Source organism: Crinia signifera, chromosome 2, assembly GCF_055691185.1.
Source record: "Crinia signifera chromosome 2, ASM5569118v1, whole genome shotgun sequence".
NCBI lineage: Eukaryota > Metazoa > Chordata > Amphibia > Anura > Myobatrachidae > Crinia > Crinia signifera.
In genome coordinates this window covers 218,066,260-218,088,655 of record NC_139218.1, presented here as the reverse complement: position 1 = coordinate 218,088,655, position 22,396 = coordinate 218,066,260, and the positions used below count along the sequence as shown (strand labels likewise).

General features: G+C 45.4%; 1 protein-coding gene across 4 annotated transcripts in view; it reads right to left on the bottom strand.

Annotated features, from left to right (window-relative positions):
* BCAS3 (BCAS3 microtubule associated cell migration factor) overlaps positions 1-22,396 on the bottom strand; it is a 1,098,472-nt gene that overhangs the window by 888,959 nt on the left and 187,117 nt on the right. For all 4 annotated transcript variants that reach the window (XM_083173740.1, XM_083173742.1, XM_083173743.1 and 1 more), the window contains exon 10: positions 15,102-15,178. In XM_083173740.1, the coding sequence (XP_083029866.1) occupies positions 15,102-15,178 (77 nt within the window). The remainder of the gene's footprint in view (positions 1-15,101; positions 15,179-22,396) is intronic.

Below are 22,396 nucleotides of genomic sequence, written 5' to 3'. Positions count from 1 at the left end.
CAGTGCAGGTTTTAGTGATATCCAGGCTTCAGCACAGATGGTTTAATCAGAATCACTCAGGTACTAATTAAGTCACCTGTGCTCAAGCCTGGATACCACTAAAACCCTGCACTGTGTGCCTTGAGGACCGTGGTTGGGAATGCCTGCTCTAAAGTATAATAAATTGCAACTTCATCATAAATGTAACCCCAATACCATTTTTCCTACAGATCAGAATATACTTAAAGCAGGTGAAATGAAGTATATCCTTGGAGTGCACCTAATCCACCGATTTGCTTTTTACAAAATGGAAATAACATATTTTTCTTATGCGCAGCACTTAAGCCGTTGCACAATAACACCAATTGTATATGTGTGGCAAGCTCTGTGAGATGATATGTTTATGATGTCAAAAACAACATTTATATCCGCTCTCCATCCCTTAAGAGAAATAAATTACAGATGTGAACAAACATGTATACAACTGTGGCACTGAAACAAATTTCACGCTATTGGCCGAGTGAAGTTTGAGAAGAAAGGAATGCCTATTGTGGGCCAAAATATGAATGAGTGATGGGGAGAAAATCTGGGATGCACTTCAGGCAAACTGAGTAACACAGGAAGCATCATAGTCTGGCAGAAAACCACCCACACAAATGGCTGCTGGCCTCACTTGAATCAGAAATGCATAAAAGTGGTCTGATTAGTGCTTATTGGGACCATTCTATAGAATACATAGGCTTTACCCTGCTGCATCATAGGGAGATCTAACAATCCCCTATTACATGAGGCTTACAATGTCTGCATGAGAAAGCCTTCCACCTTGTTAATTTTATGGATAAAAAGTATAACTTAAAAAAACAAAACAAATATTAGGGTGTCCAAGAGGTACGCATCAGTCATCAGTGCGGTAATTGTTACTGGTGATTCAGATAGCTCGTAGCGGGTCGAATTTGTTTCCCCAGCCGTGGTGGGGGTCTGTGCATGCACAAACCCCCTGAGCAAATGCTTTTGGCAAGATTCACACTCACCGAGGTGTTCGTTCAGTGAGGGGAGGGAGCATTTTATTGGCACGTCCACAGAAACGCTGGGCATTCCCCCTGTGAACGCAAGAACGCTCCTTTCTCGAATTTGGAGTAAAGCATTGAAATAAAAAGTCAGCCCAGCCTGACTTTCATTACGAACGGAGGAAAAATCATTTGATGGTGAGTGACCATCAAATGATTTTTCCTTCCTGCGGCTGCGTGCAAGTGGATGTGTAAGCATACATATCCACTCTGTCACATCCACCATGGCGTTTGCCCAAGATCCCTGTACTGTGCCCAGCCCTGGACCCTCTAGGTGCACTAGAAACCATGGCGCTCACCTCTGCTATGTCTCTGGCTTTACTGGGGTACATGTGGCCGTGTTGTCATCGCGTGGTGACACTGGTGTATTGTGCTCCAGCTCCATGCAGGACATGAGTAGCATATCGCCATGTGTGTTTGTGCCTGGTCTGTGTCTGTGTAAAGGCCGGTGTTTGTGCAGCTGCATACAATCAGGGCTTCCCAGCCTCTCCTGCACGGCTCCGCCTAACTCTCTGATTGCCTGACCAATCCCAGCACAGTTCACCTGGTAACATAGGCGAATCTAGAATTATGGTAATGGTGGGCCCAGATATAGACATAACAGGATGGGGACCTTTGCGCGGCCCAGCCGCGCTGCAAAAAGGGGGCGTGGCCTCATGAAAGGAGGCGTGGCATCACAAAAGGGGTGTGATATTACACTTTAGACCATACACAGTAATGCCCATTACACATTTTAGCAAACTCCGTAATATCCATTACACATAAATCCACATGCCGTAATGCCAATTACACATAAGGCCACACACCATAATGCCCATTACACATTGTGCCACACATCATGATGCCCATTACATACTATATAACAAACCGTAATGCCATTACATATTTGCCACATAAGTGCTGCTTACCTACGTGCTCATTGCTTGATGGCACCATAGTACCCATTACACATGATGCCACACACCATAGTACCCATTACACATGATGCCGTGCACCATAGTACCCATTAGACATGATGCTGCACACATAATGTCCCTTACACATGATGCTGCACACATAATGCCGCTTAAACATGATGCTGCACACCGTAATGCCGCTTACACATGATGCTGCACACCGTAATGCCGCTTACACATGATGCTGCACACCGTAATGCCCCTTACACATTAAGCCACACATTATGCGTAATGCCCCCACATACCGCCACTTACTGCATCCTTTAAGCAATGCCCCCAAAAGTGCCACTTACTGTAAATTTTTATATGAGCCTTCGCTGCTGCTGCAGGGAGAGATGGAGAGCGGTGCAGCTGCTTCTATGGGGAGAGGAGCAGAGCACAGCGCAGAGCATGCTCCCACTCCCCTCCTGGTGTCCTCTCTAGCCGAGTGGACATTTCAAATATTGTGCGCGCTGTTGTTGTGAGTGACGTCGGGGGAGCACGCCGGGCGCCCGCACCACATGATTAAAGGGGGGGCAGGCTGTGGTGAGAGCGGGGAGAAGAATTGGAGCGGAAGCTGCAGGGGTGACAGTCATTGACAGCTGGGCAGAGAGCAGGGGGCTGCCCGGCTGTATTCAGAGCACTGCAGGTCACGGCTGTTTGAAATAATAACCCTTTCACAAAAGAAAATGCAGGGATTTACTCGGGAATATGGTTGAAGGATCATGCAGGGACATTCCCAGGCTGACCCCTCACACCTAGTCCCTGCATTTTCTGGTGTGAGGGGGAGAGACAACCACTCCCCTCTCCATACCCCCCTTTAACCAACCAGCTATATCTTCGGAACCAACTGACCCATTTACATGAGACCAGTATTATATTGAAGAACTTATGAGTTGTCTTCAAATGATTTTGGTCCCGTGAAACTGGGCTGTTTGGTTCCAGAGCAATCTGCCCTCAAAGAACATAAACAGTCATGAAATTACAGTTAAAAAAACGGTTTAACCTCAATATCCCTGGAAGCAATTAAACCATATGGATCCAGCCTGGTATCAGATTGAAGGCCCGGCGATTTGGGTTCGACTGAGATCAACCTCGAGCTTCAGTGATGTCGAAGGGGGAACTGACAGCCGTTGAAGTTGGTGGGGGTCGGAATTAGCGGGTCCCATGTTATCCTATAGGGAAAAGTTCCAGATTTGCCTGGCAGTATCTCCGGTTCCCAGGGGGCTCAAGACACGTGGCTGGGCTCGTTGGAAAGCCCCATCTCTCAGCTACAAAATGAGTGGTCCTGTGCACCCCCTAGATTCGCCTATGCCTGGTAAGTACTGGTTGCTCAGGCTAGTCCAGCAGTCAGTACAATGATGTCGATCCTGTAGCATCATTGCTCCTACCTGGCTCTGTAGTACTCACTACAATCCTAAACTTCTGCTCTCACCTGGCTCTGTAGTTCCCACTACAATCCTGAGCTTCCCCTGGAGAAGATCCTGCTGGCCGTTTACTGCATCAAGTACCACCGGACTCTGCTTACCGCCTATGTGGACAGCGAGGTCAGATCCTCAAAGGGGTCTCACCTTGCTATACTCCCAACGGTCACTTCCAAAGGTTACCTTTGGCAGCAGCCATGACCATAAACTGCAAGGATTCCTCTTCTCCAGTTATCTTCATTTGTTATCTTCAAATCATCATCCACATCACCCAATCATCCAATCTACTAACCTTCATCCAATCTTCAAATCCTCATCCAATCATCCAATCCGCAACCAATCATCCAATCTTCAAATCATCATCCACATCACCCAATCATCCAATCTTCTAACCTTCATCCAATCATCCAACCTTCATCCAATCATCCAACCTTCATCCAATCATCCACATCATCTAATCTTCCAACCTTCATCCAATCTTCCAATCTGCAATACAATCTTCATTCGTTCTTCAAGTCATCCAATCCTCAATTCCTTCTGCAACAGTTAATTACTACTCCGGTTTATATTCTATTCCACTCTTCAATTATATTGCAATATTCTTCAAGGACCAAGCTTCATCATCTATTATAATACTTTCTGGACAATTGACTTTATATTTGCATACTTGCCATATACCGTTTTTATCATCATCTGTCTGCAATATCTTCATTAAATTCATTATATTTTATCCTCCTTGTTTCACTCCCTTCTGTCGTGGATGCAACCACCATACGTTAAGCACCCAGCCTCCGTCACTCTCCAGCTGGTGCTTCTAAGAGCGTGACAGTTTGTACTGACTCATGGATCCAGCATCAGGTCGAAAGAAGGGCACTGTTCCTGCACAACAACTGGCGGCTCGCCTGGATCAACAGGAGACCGCCTTGGAACAGGTTTATCAAGTCCTCCAGGGCCTGACACAAAGTCAAGCCACGTTGCAAAAAGGTCAAGGATCTGCAGTTACGTCTGCACCAACACCTGGACCTATGTCTTCTGCGACAGGAGTTACTGCTCAGCTTCAACTCCCTACTCCAGATAAATTTGATAGGAACCCCAAAAACTGTAGGGGTTTCATCAACCAATGTGAAATTCATTTTGAACTGCAATCCTACTATTTTCCCACCAAAAGGTCTAAAGTGGCCAATGTGATATCGCTCCTTACTGGTTCAGCCCTCAATTGGACATCTCCCTTATGGGAAAATTCTGATCCTCTATTGACAGACTATACCCGGTTTATCGCTACCTTCAAAATCATCTTTGATGAACCAGGGCGTATCAGTTCAGCCACCACAGAAATCCTAAGGCTGCGCCAAGGATCCAGAACAGTGGGTCAATACCTAATTCAGTTCAAAATCCTAGCAGCTGAGTTGGCATGGAATGAGGAGGCCTTTCTAGCAGCATTTATGAATGGACTCTCTGACAAAATCAAAGATGAGCTTGCTGCTAGGGATCTGCCGACCAAACTAGAAGATCTCATCTCATTGTGCACAAGAATCGATTTAAGGCTCAGAGAGAGAGATCTACAGAAAACTCGATCTGATTCCAAGCCCAATTTTCTTATTTCTAACCCATTTTCTTTACTAGCGGCAGAACCCATGCAGATTAACCGTTCCAAACTTACACCAGCTGAGCGTAATCGACACCAAGTTGAACGCCTTTGTCTATACTGTGCTGATCCCCAGCATTCCGTCGATTCCTGCCCTAAAAACCCGGGAAAACCCCAGAACCTAATCTGTAAAAGAGAGGGCAGGTTAGGGGTAGTGAACACCTCTCTAAACAACCAAGATTGCATTCTCCAAGTTGCCTTGCAGGTTAAAAATCAGCTCAGACAGTTGCCGGCTCTTCTCGATTCAGGAGCAGCAGAAAGCTTCATCACCGCTGACGTTGTTAAGCGTTGGCATCTACCCACTACACCGCTTCACCAACCTGTGTGTCTCACCACAGTGGATGGGAATCGTATACTGGGAGAGACTGTTACACAAAAAACTCAACCTTTAACGCTGCAAATTGGGCAACACATAGAAAGAATACAATTCTTTGTTATTCCCAAATCCTCCTACCCAATCGTCCTGGGACTACCCTGGTTACGCATCCATAATCCCAGTATCAATTGGGTAACTTCTCAAATCCAAACATGGAGCACTCACTGTACAACTTCATGTTTTAACTCTTTGGTACCAATCGGTCAAGTCTCTCTCCAAGTACCAGAAGAATCATCCATTCAGTCCCAAGAACGCTCGGATGTGTTCTCTAAACAAATCAGTGATAAAGTACCTTCTCACTGGTTGTGGGACAGTTTAATCAAGTTAATACCAGGGACAAAATCTCCCCGAAGTCGTACTTACTCTTCGTCTGTGCCTAAAACACAAGCCTTTCAGTCATGGTCTCATCCTCAGACCCTCCAGGGCATCCGGAGATTCCTTGGATTTGCAAATCATTACAGCAAATTCATTAACAACTTCTCTACCATCGTTTCCCCAATAACTGCTCTCACTCGCAAACATGCCAACCCTTCCAAGTGGAATACCAAGGCCTGTAATGCCTTTGTGTTACTCAAAAATAAAATCATCTCTACACCAGTGTTGATTCAACCTGATGTCTCGTTGCTTTTTACTCTCGAGGTTGATGCCTCTGCCTTCGGCATGGGTGCAGTACTTTCCCAGGTGAGAGCTGATGGACAGTTGCACCCATGTGGCTTTTTCTCCCAAAAGTTCTCCCCAGCAGAGCAGAACTATGGTATAAAGGATCGAGAAATATTAGCGATGAAAATGGCTTTAGAGGAGTGGCAGTGTCTTTTAGAAGGGACAGTTCATGTTGTTAACATCGTCACTGTTCATAAGAATTTGCTGTGTTTGAAAAAAGCTCAATGTTTTAACCCCCGTCAAACCAGATGGGCATTGTTCTTCTCAATATTCAATTTTAGATTGTCTTCTCCTGGAGCAAAGAACCGAAAGGCGGATGCCTTGTCTAGGTCATGGGAGTCGAAGCAGGAAGCAAAATCCCATAAAGAAAGTCCTATGGTCATTCCACGCACTTGTACCGTGTCAACAATGCAATTTCCACCACCACCAGGTAAAACTTTTGTCAAGTCTAATTCGAGACAACAACTTATTCGTTGGGTTCATGACTCTAAGTTTTCTGGTCATCCAGGGGTTCAGGCAACCTATGAATTCCTGTCACGCCAGTATTGGTGGCCAGGACTGAAGAGGGATATTCAAGATTATGTTACTTTCTGTTCTCACTGTGCCCAAAACAAATCCTCCAAACTTGCTCCAGTAGGTCCATTGAGACCATTATCCATTCCCAAGAGACCTGTCAATGAACTTTATCACCGACCTCCCATCATCAGATGGTTACACCACCATTTGGGTCATCATAGACAGATTCTCTAAGATGGCTCATTTCATACCTTTACAAGGGTTACCTTCAGCACCCAAACTGGCTGATCTCTTCATTAAAAAAATTAAAGGAAATTGTGTCCGATCACGGCATACAATTTATGACAAAATTTTGGCGAGCCCTGGTAAAATTCTCAACATCCAGCTCAATTTCAGTATGGCATACCACAGTTCCATAATGAAAGGGAGAAGGTTAATCAAGACATAGAGACTTTTCTTCATTTACATGTCTCCTCCTCTCAAGATAATTGGGTGGAAGTATTGCCGTGGGCCAAATTTGGGCATAATAAATACCCTTTGTCTTCTTCTTCCCTTATTAACTGTGGCTTCCATCCCAGGGTTCATGAATCCCAGCGAGTGCCGGTTACGTCAGTATCAGCAGTAACTTTGTCTCTCCAACAGCTTCGACAACATGGGGAGAAAGTCCAGAAGTCGCTAGCAAAAGCCTCACAAAGGTACAAAAGGGTTATAAATCAGAGAAGAAGATCTACTGCTACTCTGAAAGTAGGTTACAAGGTATGGTTGTCCACCAGAAATGCTCGTCTATGTATTCCTTTAATGAAGGTTACATTTTGTTCCATTGGGCCATTCCTGAGAACTCAATCTCAACTCAAGAACCTGCAAAAGGAAAACACCAAGTTATCTACAAATTTTTTCTTTTCATGTGTCATTAATTAAATCATGCATGCGAAACAAACTCTATTATTCCATACCTGAATCTCCTGAAGTTTCTACCCATAGGGGCCTCAAGTACGAAGTGGGTTACATTCTGGACTCTCGCATCCGGTTCAAAAAGTTACAGTATTTCGTCTACTGGAAAAGCTATGGGCCGGAGAAGAATTCCTGGAAATATGCCTCTGAGGTACATGCTCTTAATGTAGTGAAAAACTTTCACAGGAAATTCCCAAGTAAGACTAGAGACTGTCCTGGGGCCACTCCTAAAAAGGGGGGTACTGTCACATCCACCATGGCGTTTGCCCAAGATCCCTGTACTGTGCCCAGCCCTGGACCCTCACTCGCATGCAAATGCAGGGATTGCAAAAATAAAGGGCAAGAAATATTCAACGAGAATATAATCGGGCGCCTAGACACGGGCTGGTTTTCAAAAAGCAGCTGCTTAAAGAGGGGTCCCCACTAGAGAAGCAAAAACAGAAAAACACACCAAGTGTGTAGCAGCGCTTAATATATAATCATTCAAAATAAGCAAGTGATTGAGATAAAATTAACCTTTACTAAAACAACAATTAATACATGTATACATACATAAAGATAACAATAAAAAATAGGCATAAAAATGAATGAGATTGTAAAGCTCTCACACTCCAGAGAAAGGTAATAGGAAATTCCCAGTGGGCCAAGGTGGACAAATGTCACAGGGTGATTTCTCAATGGTGTGATTTCTCAATGGGTCGGAGTGAACAAATGTCATAGGGTAAATGCACTTTACCACATGTAGATGATATCACCACTTGATAGCTGTATTCCAGTCCACGGTTGGGCTCGGTCCTCACTAGTTACTGTATGTGGGAGTCCTTTAGCAGCCGCTGGAGGAGAAGCAGATGGAATGTCACGATAGGCTGGAACTTGGCGTCCTCTCACACAGGTGGCCAGGAAGGAAACGAGCCACTGGAGGAGACCAGAGTGCAGGTCCCAAATTAGAGCCGGGGGTAATGGAACAGAAATCAAAGCCCACAATGGGCAGGAAAGGGTGTAATAAACACTGGAATATCCTGGAGGTGAAAGGCAAGAGGTAACTGAAGCGTTTAGCTACTTGCTGTAGCTTTATCAGGGTGGCGTTTACCCACTCATTAGACAGTAAATATATGCTGCATTGCAAGTTGTTCTGAATCAGGCCCTTTATGTATTATAGAAGAAGATGCAAGATCTGGTCCTGAACCAGATTAAGGCGTACGTCATATCCATTTAGTGAGGGGTTATCTGTTCATGGGATGCATTCAGCATAGGTTTAGGCATCAAGTAGGGGTAGGGAGAGAGGATATGAATACTTACCCTACCCCTGTCGGAATTCTTCTCGATCATTGGTCATTGGTCTCCTGACTGACAGCATCTCAACTTCCGGCCACCCTTTTCATGGTTTTCTCTTGTTTTTTTTATAAAGGAATTTATTGAACAATTTTCAATTTCAAACAAAGGGTATACCATACATGAATGCGGTTCACGACAGTGACATATCTCACAACAAAAAGTACACCTCACATTATCAGATAGCCAAGGTATAGCCTATGGATGTGCTAGTCAAAGATGTAAAACATTTAAATGTGGCTGTAAACCAATATCAATATCTTGTTTCTTGTTGTGGGCGTAACAATCATTAAAGTGGTCCGAAAGTTCCAGTGCTTGTTTGGGTGCTCTTTACCTAGAAGAGCGCCCACGATTTTGATCGTGGGCATTGTAAGGAAAAAAAATCACGTCGGTCGCATCGCATGCGACCAAAAAATCGCATGCCATGCGACCGACGCGATGACCGTGATTTTCCATAGGGAACAATGTTAAATGTCCCAATTGACCAGATTTTCCATAGGGAACAATGTTAAATGGCCCACAGAGGCCAAATAGGCACCCTGAAGAGTGAAATGGCCCCCCCAATTGTTAACACCACCCCACGATCAACGTCAACCCGAAGCGTGGCGAGCCCGCGAGGGGCGGCGGTACGCGTCCTACGACCTTTTCATACCCCCACTATTCCCGTCGGCATAGAGTTAAGAATAGAAAGTGTGGCGAGCCCGAAGCGTGGCGAGCGGACGCGGACACCTGTGAAGCCCGCGAGGGGACACGTATACCTGTGAAGGTGTCCGCGTCCGCTCGCCACGCTTCGGGGTCGGTGGCTCGCTGCACTCGCCACACTTTCTATTCTCAACTCCACGCCGACGTGGATAGTGGGGGTATGAAAAGGTTGGAGGACGCGTACCGCCGCCCCTCGCGGGCTCGCTGCGCTTGCCACGCTTCGGGTTCACGTTGATTGTGGGGTGGCGTTAACAATTGGGGGGGCCATTTCACACTTCAGGGTGCCTATTTGGCCTCTGTGGGCCATTAAACATTGTTCCCTATGGAAAATCGGGTCAATTGGGACATTTAACATTGTTCCCTATGGGAAATCGGGTCAATTGGGACATTTAACATTGTTCCCTATGGGAAATCGCGGTCATCGCGTCGGTCGCATCGAATGCAATTTTTTAGTGCATGCGATGCCCGCGATGGGCGCCCTTCTAGGTAAAGAGTACCCTTGTTTGTATACAGCAGTCCAAAACTGTACATACTGTATGGACCTGATCACATAGTCGTTAACCCACATATCAACATATAGATGTGGGTATAGCACATCTATTTAAACAATATTATAAAATATACAAAAACTGAGACAAAACTAAAGATTACAATTCGAAACATTCAGGGGAGCGACATAAGGGAGTTACACAAAAGACAGGGGAAAACATTGCCAAATATGAATATACATGTATAAGAGAGACTTAAGTACAGTTATTACGGTACTGCTTTCCTAGCACAGCGCCCACGATCTAGATTGTATGTGTGGGGCTGATATCTCAAGCATCTCATGCATCTTATGTGTTTGTGCGGCATAAGATGCATGAGATGATGCAATCGACGCGATGGACGAGATAGACAAGATTTTTACATTGCAAGCATCTCATGCATCTTATGTGTTTGTGCGGCATAAGATGCATGAGATGATGCAATCGACGAGATTTTTACATTGGAATCAATGTGAAATGGTCCCTGAGACCCAATGTTACATTTATTTCAATGTAAAAAGCCCCCAAAACCCCAATTTTAATTGCTAACCCCCCCCCCATGGGTGAAATGGCCCCCCATTGTTGACGCCACCCCACTATTGACGCCAACCCGAAGCGTGGCAAGCGCAGCGAGGGGCGGCGGTACACGTCCTCCGACATTTTCATACCCCCACTATCCACGTCGGCGTGGAGTTGATTTTATATAGTGTGGCGAGCGCAGCGAGCCACCGAGCCCAAAGCATGGCGAGCACAGCGAGCCCCGCGAGGGGACGCGTAATACATGTGAAGTAGTCCGCGTCCCCTCGCTGCGCTCGCCACACTATATAAAATCAACTCCAAGCCGACGTGGATAGTGGGGGTATGAAAAGGTCGGAGGACGCGTACCGCCACCCCTCGTGGGCTCGCTGCGCTCGCCACGCTTCGGGCTGGCGTTGATAGTGCTGGTGGCGTTAACAATGGTTATTGGGGGCTCACGATTTTTTATCTCATGGATCTCCTGCATCTTATGGATGCATGAGATGCATAAAATGAGATCCATAAGATTAAAAAATCGTTTCAATTGTATTGATTGTATGCCTTAAGTAAGGCATACAATCAGTGAGACGGGTGCCGTACTAGGAAAGCAGTACCGTTATTACTTGTAGCCGGAAACATTTGTGTACTGGAAGGTACATTATGGAGGTAGGAGTAGTATTCAATTCTCATAATCATATTTCATTAATTTGTCTCAATAAGGACCAGGAGGTGTTCTCATAAAGCTTCATTACCTTATCTCTTCGGGGTAGCTGCAATTTAGCATAAGCAGCTCTAATTTTACCACCAGCCCATAGAAAGGAGGAAAATAGGTGAGTAATCAGTTTATTATCCGATCTTGCAAGCCCTACAGGCAGCATCTGCAGTACATAGGACATTTTCGGGAAGGCCACACTTTTAATCACTGTGGCTCTTCCCATCAAGGAAAGCGGCAGGTTCATCCAATCCTGAAGGAGTCTGACTATTCCAGATATCACAGGTGACACATTAAGGGAGTAAATATCCTGTATGTTAGGTGATACTCTAATACCCAAGTATTTCAATTAATTGCTTACAATTGGGAACTGGTTGGTAAGCGGACTAGTCCGCAAAGATGTCTGATCTCCTGACAGCACCATGAGCTCGGATTTTGTATAATTCACCTTGTATCCTGCAAAGGACCCAAAAGTATCTATTACTTTGACTATAAACGGAATTGATTCAGATGGCCTGGAGACAAAAAGCAGCATGTCATCTGCAAACAATACCAGCTTCGCCTCCAGTCCCCCCACGGCCACCCCTGCATAACGGTCCTTTGCCCGCAGTGCTATAGCCAGTGGTTCCAGCGCCAAGGCAAACAACAGGGGCGATAGTGGGCATCCCTGTCTGGTACCCCTTTCGATACAAAAGGCCGGGGACAAGTACCCATTACTCATAACCTGTGTGTTGGGTTTAGTATATGATCTGGTTATTAGGGGACAAAGTTCTCTGGCATCCCAAACCTACTTAATGTATCCATCAAGTGTTCCCAAGTAACCATATCAAATGCATTCTCTTCATCCAGAGAAAGCACAACATTGGTATCGGATGTTGGATGCAAGCGAACCCACTCCATCACCGTCAACAGCTTTCTTTATAATCTGAGTTGAGTAATGATATGGACCTGCATGCGCCCGGTTGTTCTAAGTCTCTGCCCGGTTTGGGTAGCAGTGTTAAAGTATAAAGGTAATTCCTTAGCTGATAATATAGAGTTATATACCTTGGCTAACTGACTACTTATTCTAGGAGCTAATATCTTGTAATACTCATTTGAAAGTCCATATGGGCCCGGGGATTTCCCAGTTTATAAGAGACTTATAATTTTCTGTACCTATTCCGCTGTAATTGGGAGCATCAATGATGAGGACTGGGCATCTGAGATCTGTGGGACTGGTAGGCGGGACCAGAAAGTATCTCTGGCTTCAACGTCTACTTTGGTTTAGAGTAAAACTGTGAGTAGAAGTCACTAAAGACTTGTGCTATTCCTGCATTAGTTTTGAGGAGGGAGCCAACTGTAGATCTGATCACGGTGATGGAGGTGGTGGTGGTAGTGGGGGGGGGGGGGGGGGTGTTACCCTTAAGTAAGTTAGACAAAAACTTGCCTGACTTGTTTCCATATCTGTAAATTGCACACTCCCTCTGAAATGAAAATTTAGATTCTAATGATGACAGGATATTATCAAATGTGGGCTAGATATTCATTCCTATTCTCCCTGGAGTGGTTCATTTTATAATTTTGCTAGGAGGAGGTAAGGGCTGTTTGAGTTTCTAAATAGGTGGCTTCAATTGTTTTCTCCCTCATCTTACAATATCATATAATTTAGCCTCTAATCACTGACTTTGCCAGAATAACAATGGATCCCCCTCCGCCAAGACTGAATTGTTGTGTAAGTATTCCATCCACATCGATTCCAATTTGAATCGAAACTGAAGGGAGTTAGACAAGTGTGAGGGGAAGCACCATTGGCGTATGGGGCCTTTATTTGATTTACATGCAATTGTCAACCAGCACAGGGTGTGGTCTGAAATAGGTTCTATATGGGAGTCTATTATTCTAGAAAACAATTGTTTCAAGATCATTAGGTAATCTAATCGGGACAGTGTGCCATGCGCTGCTGACAAGCACGTATATTCTCGTTTGGTGGGATAGCATGCTCTCCACACATCTACCATTTGTAATTTTTACCAAGCCCATGATGCTGCCCTCTGATCTGTTGTGTCTAGTGGGGCGCATATTCCTATCTAAGATTGGAGAAGCAACCATGTTATAATCCTCTTCCATTATTATTGTATCTGATGGGTAAGAATGCAATTTATTAACCAAAGGGGTGAAAAATTCCTTGGATTTTGAATTTGGGCATAGATATTACACATGGTGTATCTTGTACCATATTGTGGCATCTAGAATTACATAGCCTCCCTGGGGGTCAGAAACAATTGAGTGGGTTAACAATCCTAAAGATTGGCGTGCTAGTATAACTACTCCCCTGGCCTTGGATGAGTAGTAGGCTGAAGCTATCACACTTCATCTAATGCTGCAAATACACTTATGCGATCAGATGCGATGGGACATCGCAATGCGATGTTCCATCGCATCTGATCACATCAAGTGGTGCCCAGTGCAGCACCCAATGTCGCATGCCAGACAAGATTTTGGCCCCATTCCATATTAGATCCCTGATCTTCCTAGAGGCAGACAATATAGCTTCCTTATGAAGGAAATTCAGGCACTTAAAGATAAATAATATGGGTCTCCCATTAGTGGATCTTTGTAAGGGGCATAAACGGTGGGCCCTCTCAATGACCATGTCCTTACATTCGTCTGTTATTTGCAACATTTTAGGTAAGGAGGTCTGAATAAAGTGGAACAGATCCGGCCTTTTAATGGACTCCTCAAGTCCCACTATACGGAGATTATTCCTCCTTGCCCTGTTCTCCAAATTGTCTACTTTAGCTTGCAGTTGATATACAGTATCCTGCAGCGTGGATGTTGTCTGTTTAACATTGACCACATCTGTAAAAAGCTCTCCCACCCTGCTCTTAGTCTCGTGCTGCAGTGATCTGCTGCAGCTGCACCTTTAAATCCTGTATGGCGAATGAAAATTTGGAGGCTTGTGCCTCCATGAAGGGCCCCATGATTAGCTGGATTTCCCTAACCCCCTCCCCATAAGTGACTGGGGAGTCCTCAGCTGTGGAGTTTGGTGGTGCTGGCGAGGGGACTTGCGAGGGGTTCTGTACCTGTGTCTGTGGAACCGCGCTCTCTGTCGCAGCCGCCATCTTGGATTCAGCGCCTTTCTTGTTTTTATTATTTTTCGGCATCTGGTAGGACAGGAATCTGTCCATAGAATGCCGCTGGTGCTGCGGGGTGTTTGGCTGATCGCAGGGGGGGGGGGGTCTGGGCGGGTGTCGGAGCCAGCCGGGCGCTGACTTGAGCCGGGGCTGCAGCGGAGATCAACTGCGGCCGTCTGCTCACATACAAGCCGGAACCGGAAGGCTGGTTTCCTCTTGTTAATCAATAATTCACATCATTCTTGATGATGTAGTTCAACTACATCCACATCATATTTTAGACTGTGTTTAGGATCACACTACATGTTTTCTGATTGCATGGATTTGTGTTACTAAGAGGTATCCCAGAAAAATAAAGCAGAATTACAAAAGCTGAGGTTCCACGGGTTGCGCTTCCAATAATGTGACTGAGGCCCAAAAATGACTACAACTGCCACATAAACTTTTCACTGATAAGGTTTATTACTTCCTGTTCGGAAAGTAATTTGGGATGAAACCCTAATTATTATTTTCTGCAATATATACCTTCTGTTGTATATCATAAGGCCTCATATTTCTCAAGAAAGTGCTTTATTTGTGCCACTTCCATCAATACAGTTTCACCCGGTCTCTAGTAATGCTTTCGATTCTGCTAGTCAGCTCTTACCTTGTTTTCAGCATATGCGAGCCAGCGGCTCCCAAGAGCAATAGGATTCATGTTTGGCCCTGGACAAGGATAGCAGCCTGAGGGAAAAGGGTTCAAAAACAGCAGTAAGACATTTTCTAATGACAGAGTATTTGAAACAAGACAAACAAACTCAATTCTAAACAAAGATCTCTTAAACCTCTAAACATTCATCAACAAATGCTTACATTTCCTTGAGTTTTACAAGATAACATTGATACACTGCTAACAGTTAATTAAGCTTGAAACGCATTTTTACATTGTTTTGGTTTTTTAGGAGTTTTCCTTTTTTTCCCCCCTTTTAATAAACACAGTTGTGTTTGGGAATATTTTGAAACACGTAGGGTTTGTCTTTCAAATCTCAGCATAATGTTAGCACTCTGTAATTAAATCAAACCTTAAATTATAAATATTTGTTTTCCCTAAGCTCTAAATTCAACATATTTACATCTAACCTTCAGAAATATTTAAGCATATCATTGATGGGGAGATTGACTTGGGTTACCTCGCCTCCAAATTGGCTATGATACAGTTTTAGAATTTGCTTAGAGGATGCATCAACTACTAAGCTCCTAAACACACAAAAAAAAAAAAAAAAAAATCACTGCAGAATCACAACTGACAATAGACAAGTTTCCTTTTTCCATTAATACAGCCTTATGAACCGGCGCGAGAACCTGTTTCTTGGTCTACATTGCATACATTTTCTGAGTATAATGTATGCTCTACTTTCTTATCACAATCTACACATATGGCAAAAAAACAAATACTTCTAATTTCTTAAAGGGGTTATGTAATGTACATACTGTGCGATTCTGACTAACTTTCTATTCGATTTTGATTAAATAGTCCAAATTGAATAGAAATCGAACAGATTTCAGTCGCATTTTATTCCAAATGAGTCCCATTTAGTGGAAATCAAACAGAAAAAAAAACTGTGCAGGCAAGACTATAGAACAGATCTGTACTATAGAGTCGAAATCGAATGCATTTTGCTTGCCATGTGATTCGATCCCCAATAGATGTCATTTCTATTCAATGCAATCAAATCACACAGCGCCATGTACACATTCAATTTAGACAATATAGTACAGATTTGTACTATATAGTCTTGCATGCACAGTCTATTTTTCGATTGGATTTCAATGCTGCGGGGGCCATGCATCGGGATCGAATGCGTTTCGATTTGTTTTTGCTTATATAAACAAAAATCGAATAGAAAAATAGACTACCACCCACTTCTGGCGTCACCTTCGTCCCCGCACCAGGCTGTCTGCCCACTTTTTGGTGGACCCCCTGACTTCCAGCAGCACAGCCCACTGTGTCATATGTAAGTAAATGTGCGGTACGGCTGCTTGGGGGAAAGGGGGTAGGGTGTTTTCTTAGAGTCAGGGAGGCCAATCCCAGGATTGAGTGTTTTTCAATCCCGAAATTGAAAACAATTACCCAGGATTGGTATTCCTATTGCTAACTGTAAATTGACATATAGCAGTCTATATTTACAGCAGTCTATTTCTTTTACAGAAGAGCTACTGTATGAACAACATGTACAGCTATATGCTCATTTGCTATTCTGCATTGCATCTAGTAAAAAGGATGCATGTTACTACACCTTTTACACCGCTGCAAAAACCAGGGTTTTTCCTTCCTGGTCCCGGGTCAGTGGCGGAGTAAAAGGGGTTAACCCAGGTCCCTTTACACAGGACTTCTTCCCAGGTCCTAACTAGGGTAGAATGTGGGCAGGACCTGGGTAGATTGCAGTGTAAACTGGGACATAGGACTGGGCTCCTGTTTACATCAATGGGAAAAGCCCAACCTCTGGACTGCAGCATCCGCAGGTTGGGTGGAGGCAGGGAGGGGGTGAATAGATGCCTGTGTTCGGCATCCATTCACCTCGCAGATGGGGGCTGGGGGGGGTGCATGGGTGCTGGGGTCAGCCCAGCAGCTTACCTTGGTGCTGGGCTTGCCCCCAGTGCAGCAGTCCGGGACCGGGCTCCTGTTTACATCAATGGGAAAAGCCCAACCTCTGGACTGCAGCATCCGCAGGTTGGGTGGAGGCAGGGAGGGGGTGAATAGATGCCTGTGTTCGGCATCCATTCACCTCGCAGATGGGGGCTGGGGGGGGTGCATGGGTGCTGGGGTCAGCCCAGCAGCTTACCTTGGTGCTGGGCTTGCCCCCAGTGCAGCAGTCCGGGACCCGGTGCGGCGATCCTGGCCTTTGAAGATGTTGCCATCCCCAAGTGCCGTCCCCGTTTACACTGCGGGTAGGCACTGCAGTGTAAATGGTGCAAATCTCAGATCCGACCTGGCTTGGACCCGTGTTCCAAATGCTGGGTCGGATCCGGGATTTGGGTGTAAAAGGGGTATTATTTGGCATACACTTAGTGGACAACTTAGTCATAAATACTGTCAATATAGTCGCCATGAATTTTTACTTGGATAGCAGCACAAGAAATTGAAAACAAATGAGACTTGGTTTCTGATGCAGTCACTGACCACTGGTTTTCTCTAAGTCATGTATAATTAAGATCTAAAGTCAGCAAATTTAGCAATGAGCAAGAGAGGAAAAACAGCCAGACTGACCCATGCTGGACTCTTATAATGCATTTCATACAAACATGATTTAGTTACAGTTTAACTTGTGCATCCAGTGAACCTCCTAAAGAAACATCCACTGTAAGCATCAAGAGCAGTTTTCCCATGTTTACTGAACATTCTGCAAACATCCATGGGAAATCAGAGGTGAGAAACTGCAATACAAAGGGCATAAACGCCTTCAGTCACAAGTTGCACTATTATGAACAAGATGTTTTGTCTTTAAACATACTGAAAGCGACAGAATTCCTCAGCATGAGCTCCTAATAACCTGTAACATCTACATATAGTTATATATGCACATATCTTTTCATGCCCTGGCTCTTGGACCATTTAGGTTAGCAGCAGCTCAATACCATTTGTCATTGCACACCAACAGCTATTGGAAAGGCCCCTAGGTTATAAGCACCCCCTGAGATACAATTACATAACAAAGAGAATTTTAGTTCAGTAATGAGAGATGCTAATTTCTTCTATACAGTACTTTAGTGATTTGTTTTTGCTAGTATTATTCAGGAACTGATTAAGGGGGTTATTCAGATCTAGAGTGCATGCAAAAGGACAAAAATCAGGAAGAACGTTTTCACGGGATGCGGTCATTTGGTCTACAGCATGATGGTAGACAGTCATTAGGTCGACACCATTAGGTCGACATGGGAAAAGGTCGACATGGGTCTAGGTCGACATAGGAAAAGATCGACATGGTTCTAGGTTGAAAAGTGTGCCAAGATTAGCGAGGCACCGCTCCCGACGCATTGCGAGCGCAGCGAGCGATTGCGAGGGGATGCGGTGCACTTTAAACTGTGCACATGTCGACTGTGTTGACATTCAGGTAAAAAAAACTGTTAAAAACCCCATGTCGACCTTTTCACTGTCGACCTAGACATTGAACCATGTCGACCTAGACCCATGTCGACATAGACCCTTGTCGACCTAATGGTGTCGACCATCATGCTGTAGACCAAATGATCCCAACCCCGTTTTCACAATCCCCTTGCAACATGACTGACAGGAAGCCACCATTTGGGGGTAGTAACCAGCCGTTTCCTGGGGGTGACAGAAAAAATGCTGGTGTGCCAAATCATTTTAAGAGAAGGTCTGTGACATCAGTTCTGGCCTCGATCAGCCTGTCTCTGTCGCAGACTTGTGGTAGGGTCAGAGTTTTGCACACTTGCACAGACTGGAAAAATCATATGATGGTGATTAGTTGTAAATGGATTTGCAGATCAGCGATCCAAGTGCAAGTCATTTGCAGAATTGCACTGGTGGGATTTCAGTCTGGGCAGTGACTATCTCATCGCAGTCCTTTGCAAATTCGCACAGCATCGATCAGGTCTGAATCAGGCCCAATGTTTACGAAGTAACGAACATTGTGGGCGAGATTTAGTGGGTTGACCGTTTTTGAGAAAATGCGATTATTTCTCAAATCGCCCTATAGCGCCGTTTTTTAAAATTGCATTTTTGCTGCGAATTCGCATATTTATTGAGGTGTGTATTCCGGCATGAAAAGTACGAGAAAGTGCGATATAGGGCGATTTTAGGCATGAAAAAGTGCGATTTTTTAGTCATGAAAAGGTGCGATTTTGGTGAAATGTGCGATTTTGTGATAAAAAAAAAATGGCGTGAGGTCCCCCCTCCTATACATAACCAGCCCCGGGCTCATTGAGCCAGACCTGGTTCCAAAAATACGGGGGACAAAAAGCGTAGGGGTCCCCCGTATTTCAAAAACCAGCCCCGGACTCTTGGACCGGTCCTGGTTCCAAAAATACGGGGGACAAAAAATCTGGGGGTCCCCCGTATTTTGAAACCAGCACCGGGCTCCAACAGCCCGCAGTGTCATGCCACAGCCGGGGGACACTTTTTACATAAGGTCCCCCTGCCATACCATGAGCACTGTGGCTGGTCAGCCTTGGACGGGGTACCTGGAGGAGTGGGGACCCCCCCCAATAAAGGGGGTCCCCCCCAGGCTTCACCCGTCCAGGGCTGAAGCCCGGGGCTGTCACCGGCGTCCCTGGCCATTGGACGCCGGCCTGATAGGGTTAAAGTGACATTCATAACATTGCTTAATACAGGAGAACTACAAGTGCCATCAGACCTCCCCCGCATGCTGGGACTTGAAGAACCACAAGTCCCAGCATGCGGGACATAAATGGGCCCGCTGGGACTTGTAGTCCACCTGTAAAAAGAATGTTAAAAGAAAACACACACACACAGAAAAGTAAAACTTTATTACATACACATACACACACCTCAATTTTACACCAATATACTTACCGATCCAGGATCCAGCGCTGGTCTCCCTTCTGCAGCAGAGCCGGTCAGCCCGCACTATCAGCGGGCTGAACCGGCTTTCTCCGACGCAGCTAACAGCTTCTGTCGCGTTGTCCCAGCGCAACAGAGGCTGAGAGCGTCTTTGGCTTATGTGTCTCCATGGAGATGCATAGCTCAGCCAATCAGGGCTGAGCTATGCGTCTCCATGGAGACGCATCGCCCAATCACGCTCTCAGCTTGTGTCGCGCTGGGACAGCGCGACACAAGCTGTTAGCTCCATCGGAGAAAGCCGGTTCAGCCCGCTGATAGTGCGGGCTGACCGGCTCTGCTGCAGAAGGGAGACCAGCGCTGGATCCTGGATCGGTAAGTATATTGGTGTAAAATTGAGGTGTGTGTATGTGTATGTAATAAAGTTTTACTTTTCTGTGTGTGTGTGTTTTCTTTTAACATTCTTTTTACAGGTGGACTACAAGTCCCAGCGGGCCCATTAATGCCCCGCATGCTGGGACTTGTGGTTCTCCAAGTCCCAGCATGCGGGGGAGGTCTGCTGGCACTTGTAGTTCTCCTGTATTAAGCAATGTTAGGAATGTCACTTTAACCCTATCAGGCCGGCGTCCAATGGCCAGGGACGCCGGTGACAGGCCCGGGCTTCAGCCCTGGACGGGTGACGCCTGGGGGGGGGGGACCCCCTTTATTGGGGGGGTCCCCACTCCTCCAGGTACCCCGTCCAAGGCTGACCAGCCACGGTGCTCATGGTACGGCCGGGGGACCTTATGTAAAAAGTGTCCCCCGGCTGTGGCATGACACTGCGGGCTGTTGGAGCCCGATGCTGGTTTCAAAATACGGGGGACCCCCAGATTTTTTGTCCCCCGTATTTTTGGAACCAGGACCGGTCCAAGAGTCTGGGGCTGGTTTTAGAAATACGGGGGAACCCTACGCTTTTTGTTCCCTGTATTTTTGGAACCAGGTACGGCTCAATGTGCCCGGAGCTGGTTATGTACAGGAGGGGGGACCCCACACGTTTTTTTTTTTTTTTTTACTTTTACACATATTTGACCAAAGAACCATACACAGATCGCAATGATCTGTGCATGGTTCTGACAAATTCGCCAGTCAGGATCAGGTCTATTTTTTTATGTTTAGACCATTTTTTGGGGCGATTTCCAAATTCGCATCTCACTAAATATGCGATTTGTATATTTTTCAATGGGGAAAACATCTGGATGCGAATTCCGGAGATAAAAAAAAATCGCACTTTCAGAAAGTGTGATTTCGCGGCAGATCCCGCATTTTTCCCCGATTTTCGCATCTCATTAATTATGCAAATTTGGGGAAAAGTGCGAAAACGGACGTTTTTGCGATAAAAATCGCCAAAAACCCAACATCGACCTCTAATAAATGTCACCCTGTGTACGCGCAGAGCATGGTTATGATTAAGACTCAAAGCATCAGAAATAACCAGATACTCCTTGACACATCTGCAGATCTTGTCCCAGCTTCCACTAGCAAACTGTCTCTTATAACATTATATTGGAGTTAGCAAAAGTCAGATGTTTTGCCCTGTTACAGCACCAGATAAAACAACTTATTAGCTAACTACCTGTGGCGCCAGATGCATTGTGGTCCCTGCCACCATCTCAAAGATGTGATGGGTATGGCGACTCGGCAGGCAGGGACAAAACTCCATATAACCCATATAATGCAAGCAGCTCTGCTCCCTCCTTTTCCAAGGGTAGGGCATCACAGAAGAAATCAGATTGATCAAGTATTTCTCCTAAGATCCCTTCCAGCTCCCAAAGTGCACACAATGCTCTAATTTAGCCTCCCTGGTACAGACAGGATGGCAGTGCACTCAAAGTACTGTATACCCTTGGATGCAGCCTAAAGGTCCATACACACTGGGCGATTGTGTCCAGCGTGTATGGACAGCGATGACCGCTGTCATCGCTGGGGGGAAAGACGCTCAGTGCATACACACTGAGCGGCTTTCCCCCTGCCCGGCGCAGCGCTTTGCAAAGCCGTCCTCAAAGCTGCTCATCTGCTGGTAATACCAGCAGATGAACGTCTTTCCCGGAGATGATGCGGAAGTGCGCATCACAGTTTATCTCCGGGCTGTGAACACTGGGCTACTTTGAGCTGAAAACCGCTCAAAACATCAAGTTTGTGCGGCTCCCAGCCCAAAAATGCCCAGTGTGTGTATGGCTCTTAATCAGCCTATTGGTTGATCAAGCGCTGGCATTGCTCAATCATAATCTATTTTCCCATAGAAATATATTTGATTACTTGCAAAATTGAGTGATTTCTTTCTCAATAAGGGAATGGTTACGTTTATTTGACAAAATGAGAACAGATAATGAATTGAAAGGATCACGTCTCAGCAATGTGAACAGGCTAAGGGGTTTATTCTGGCT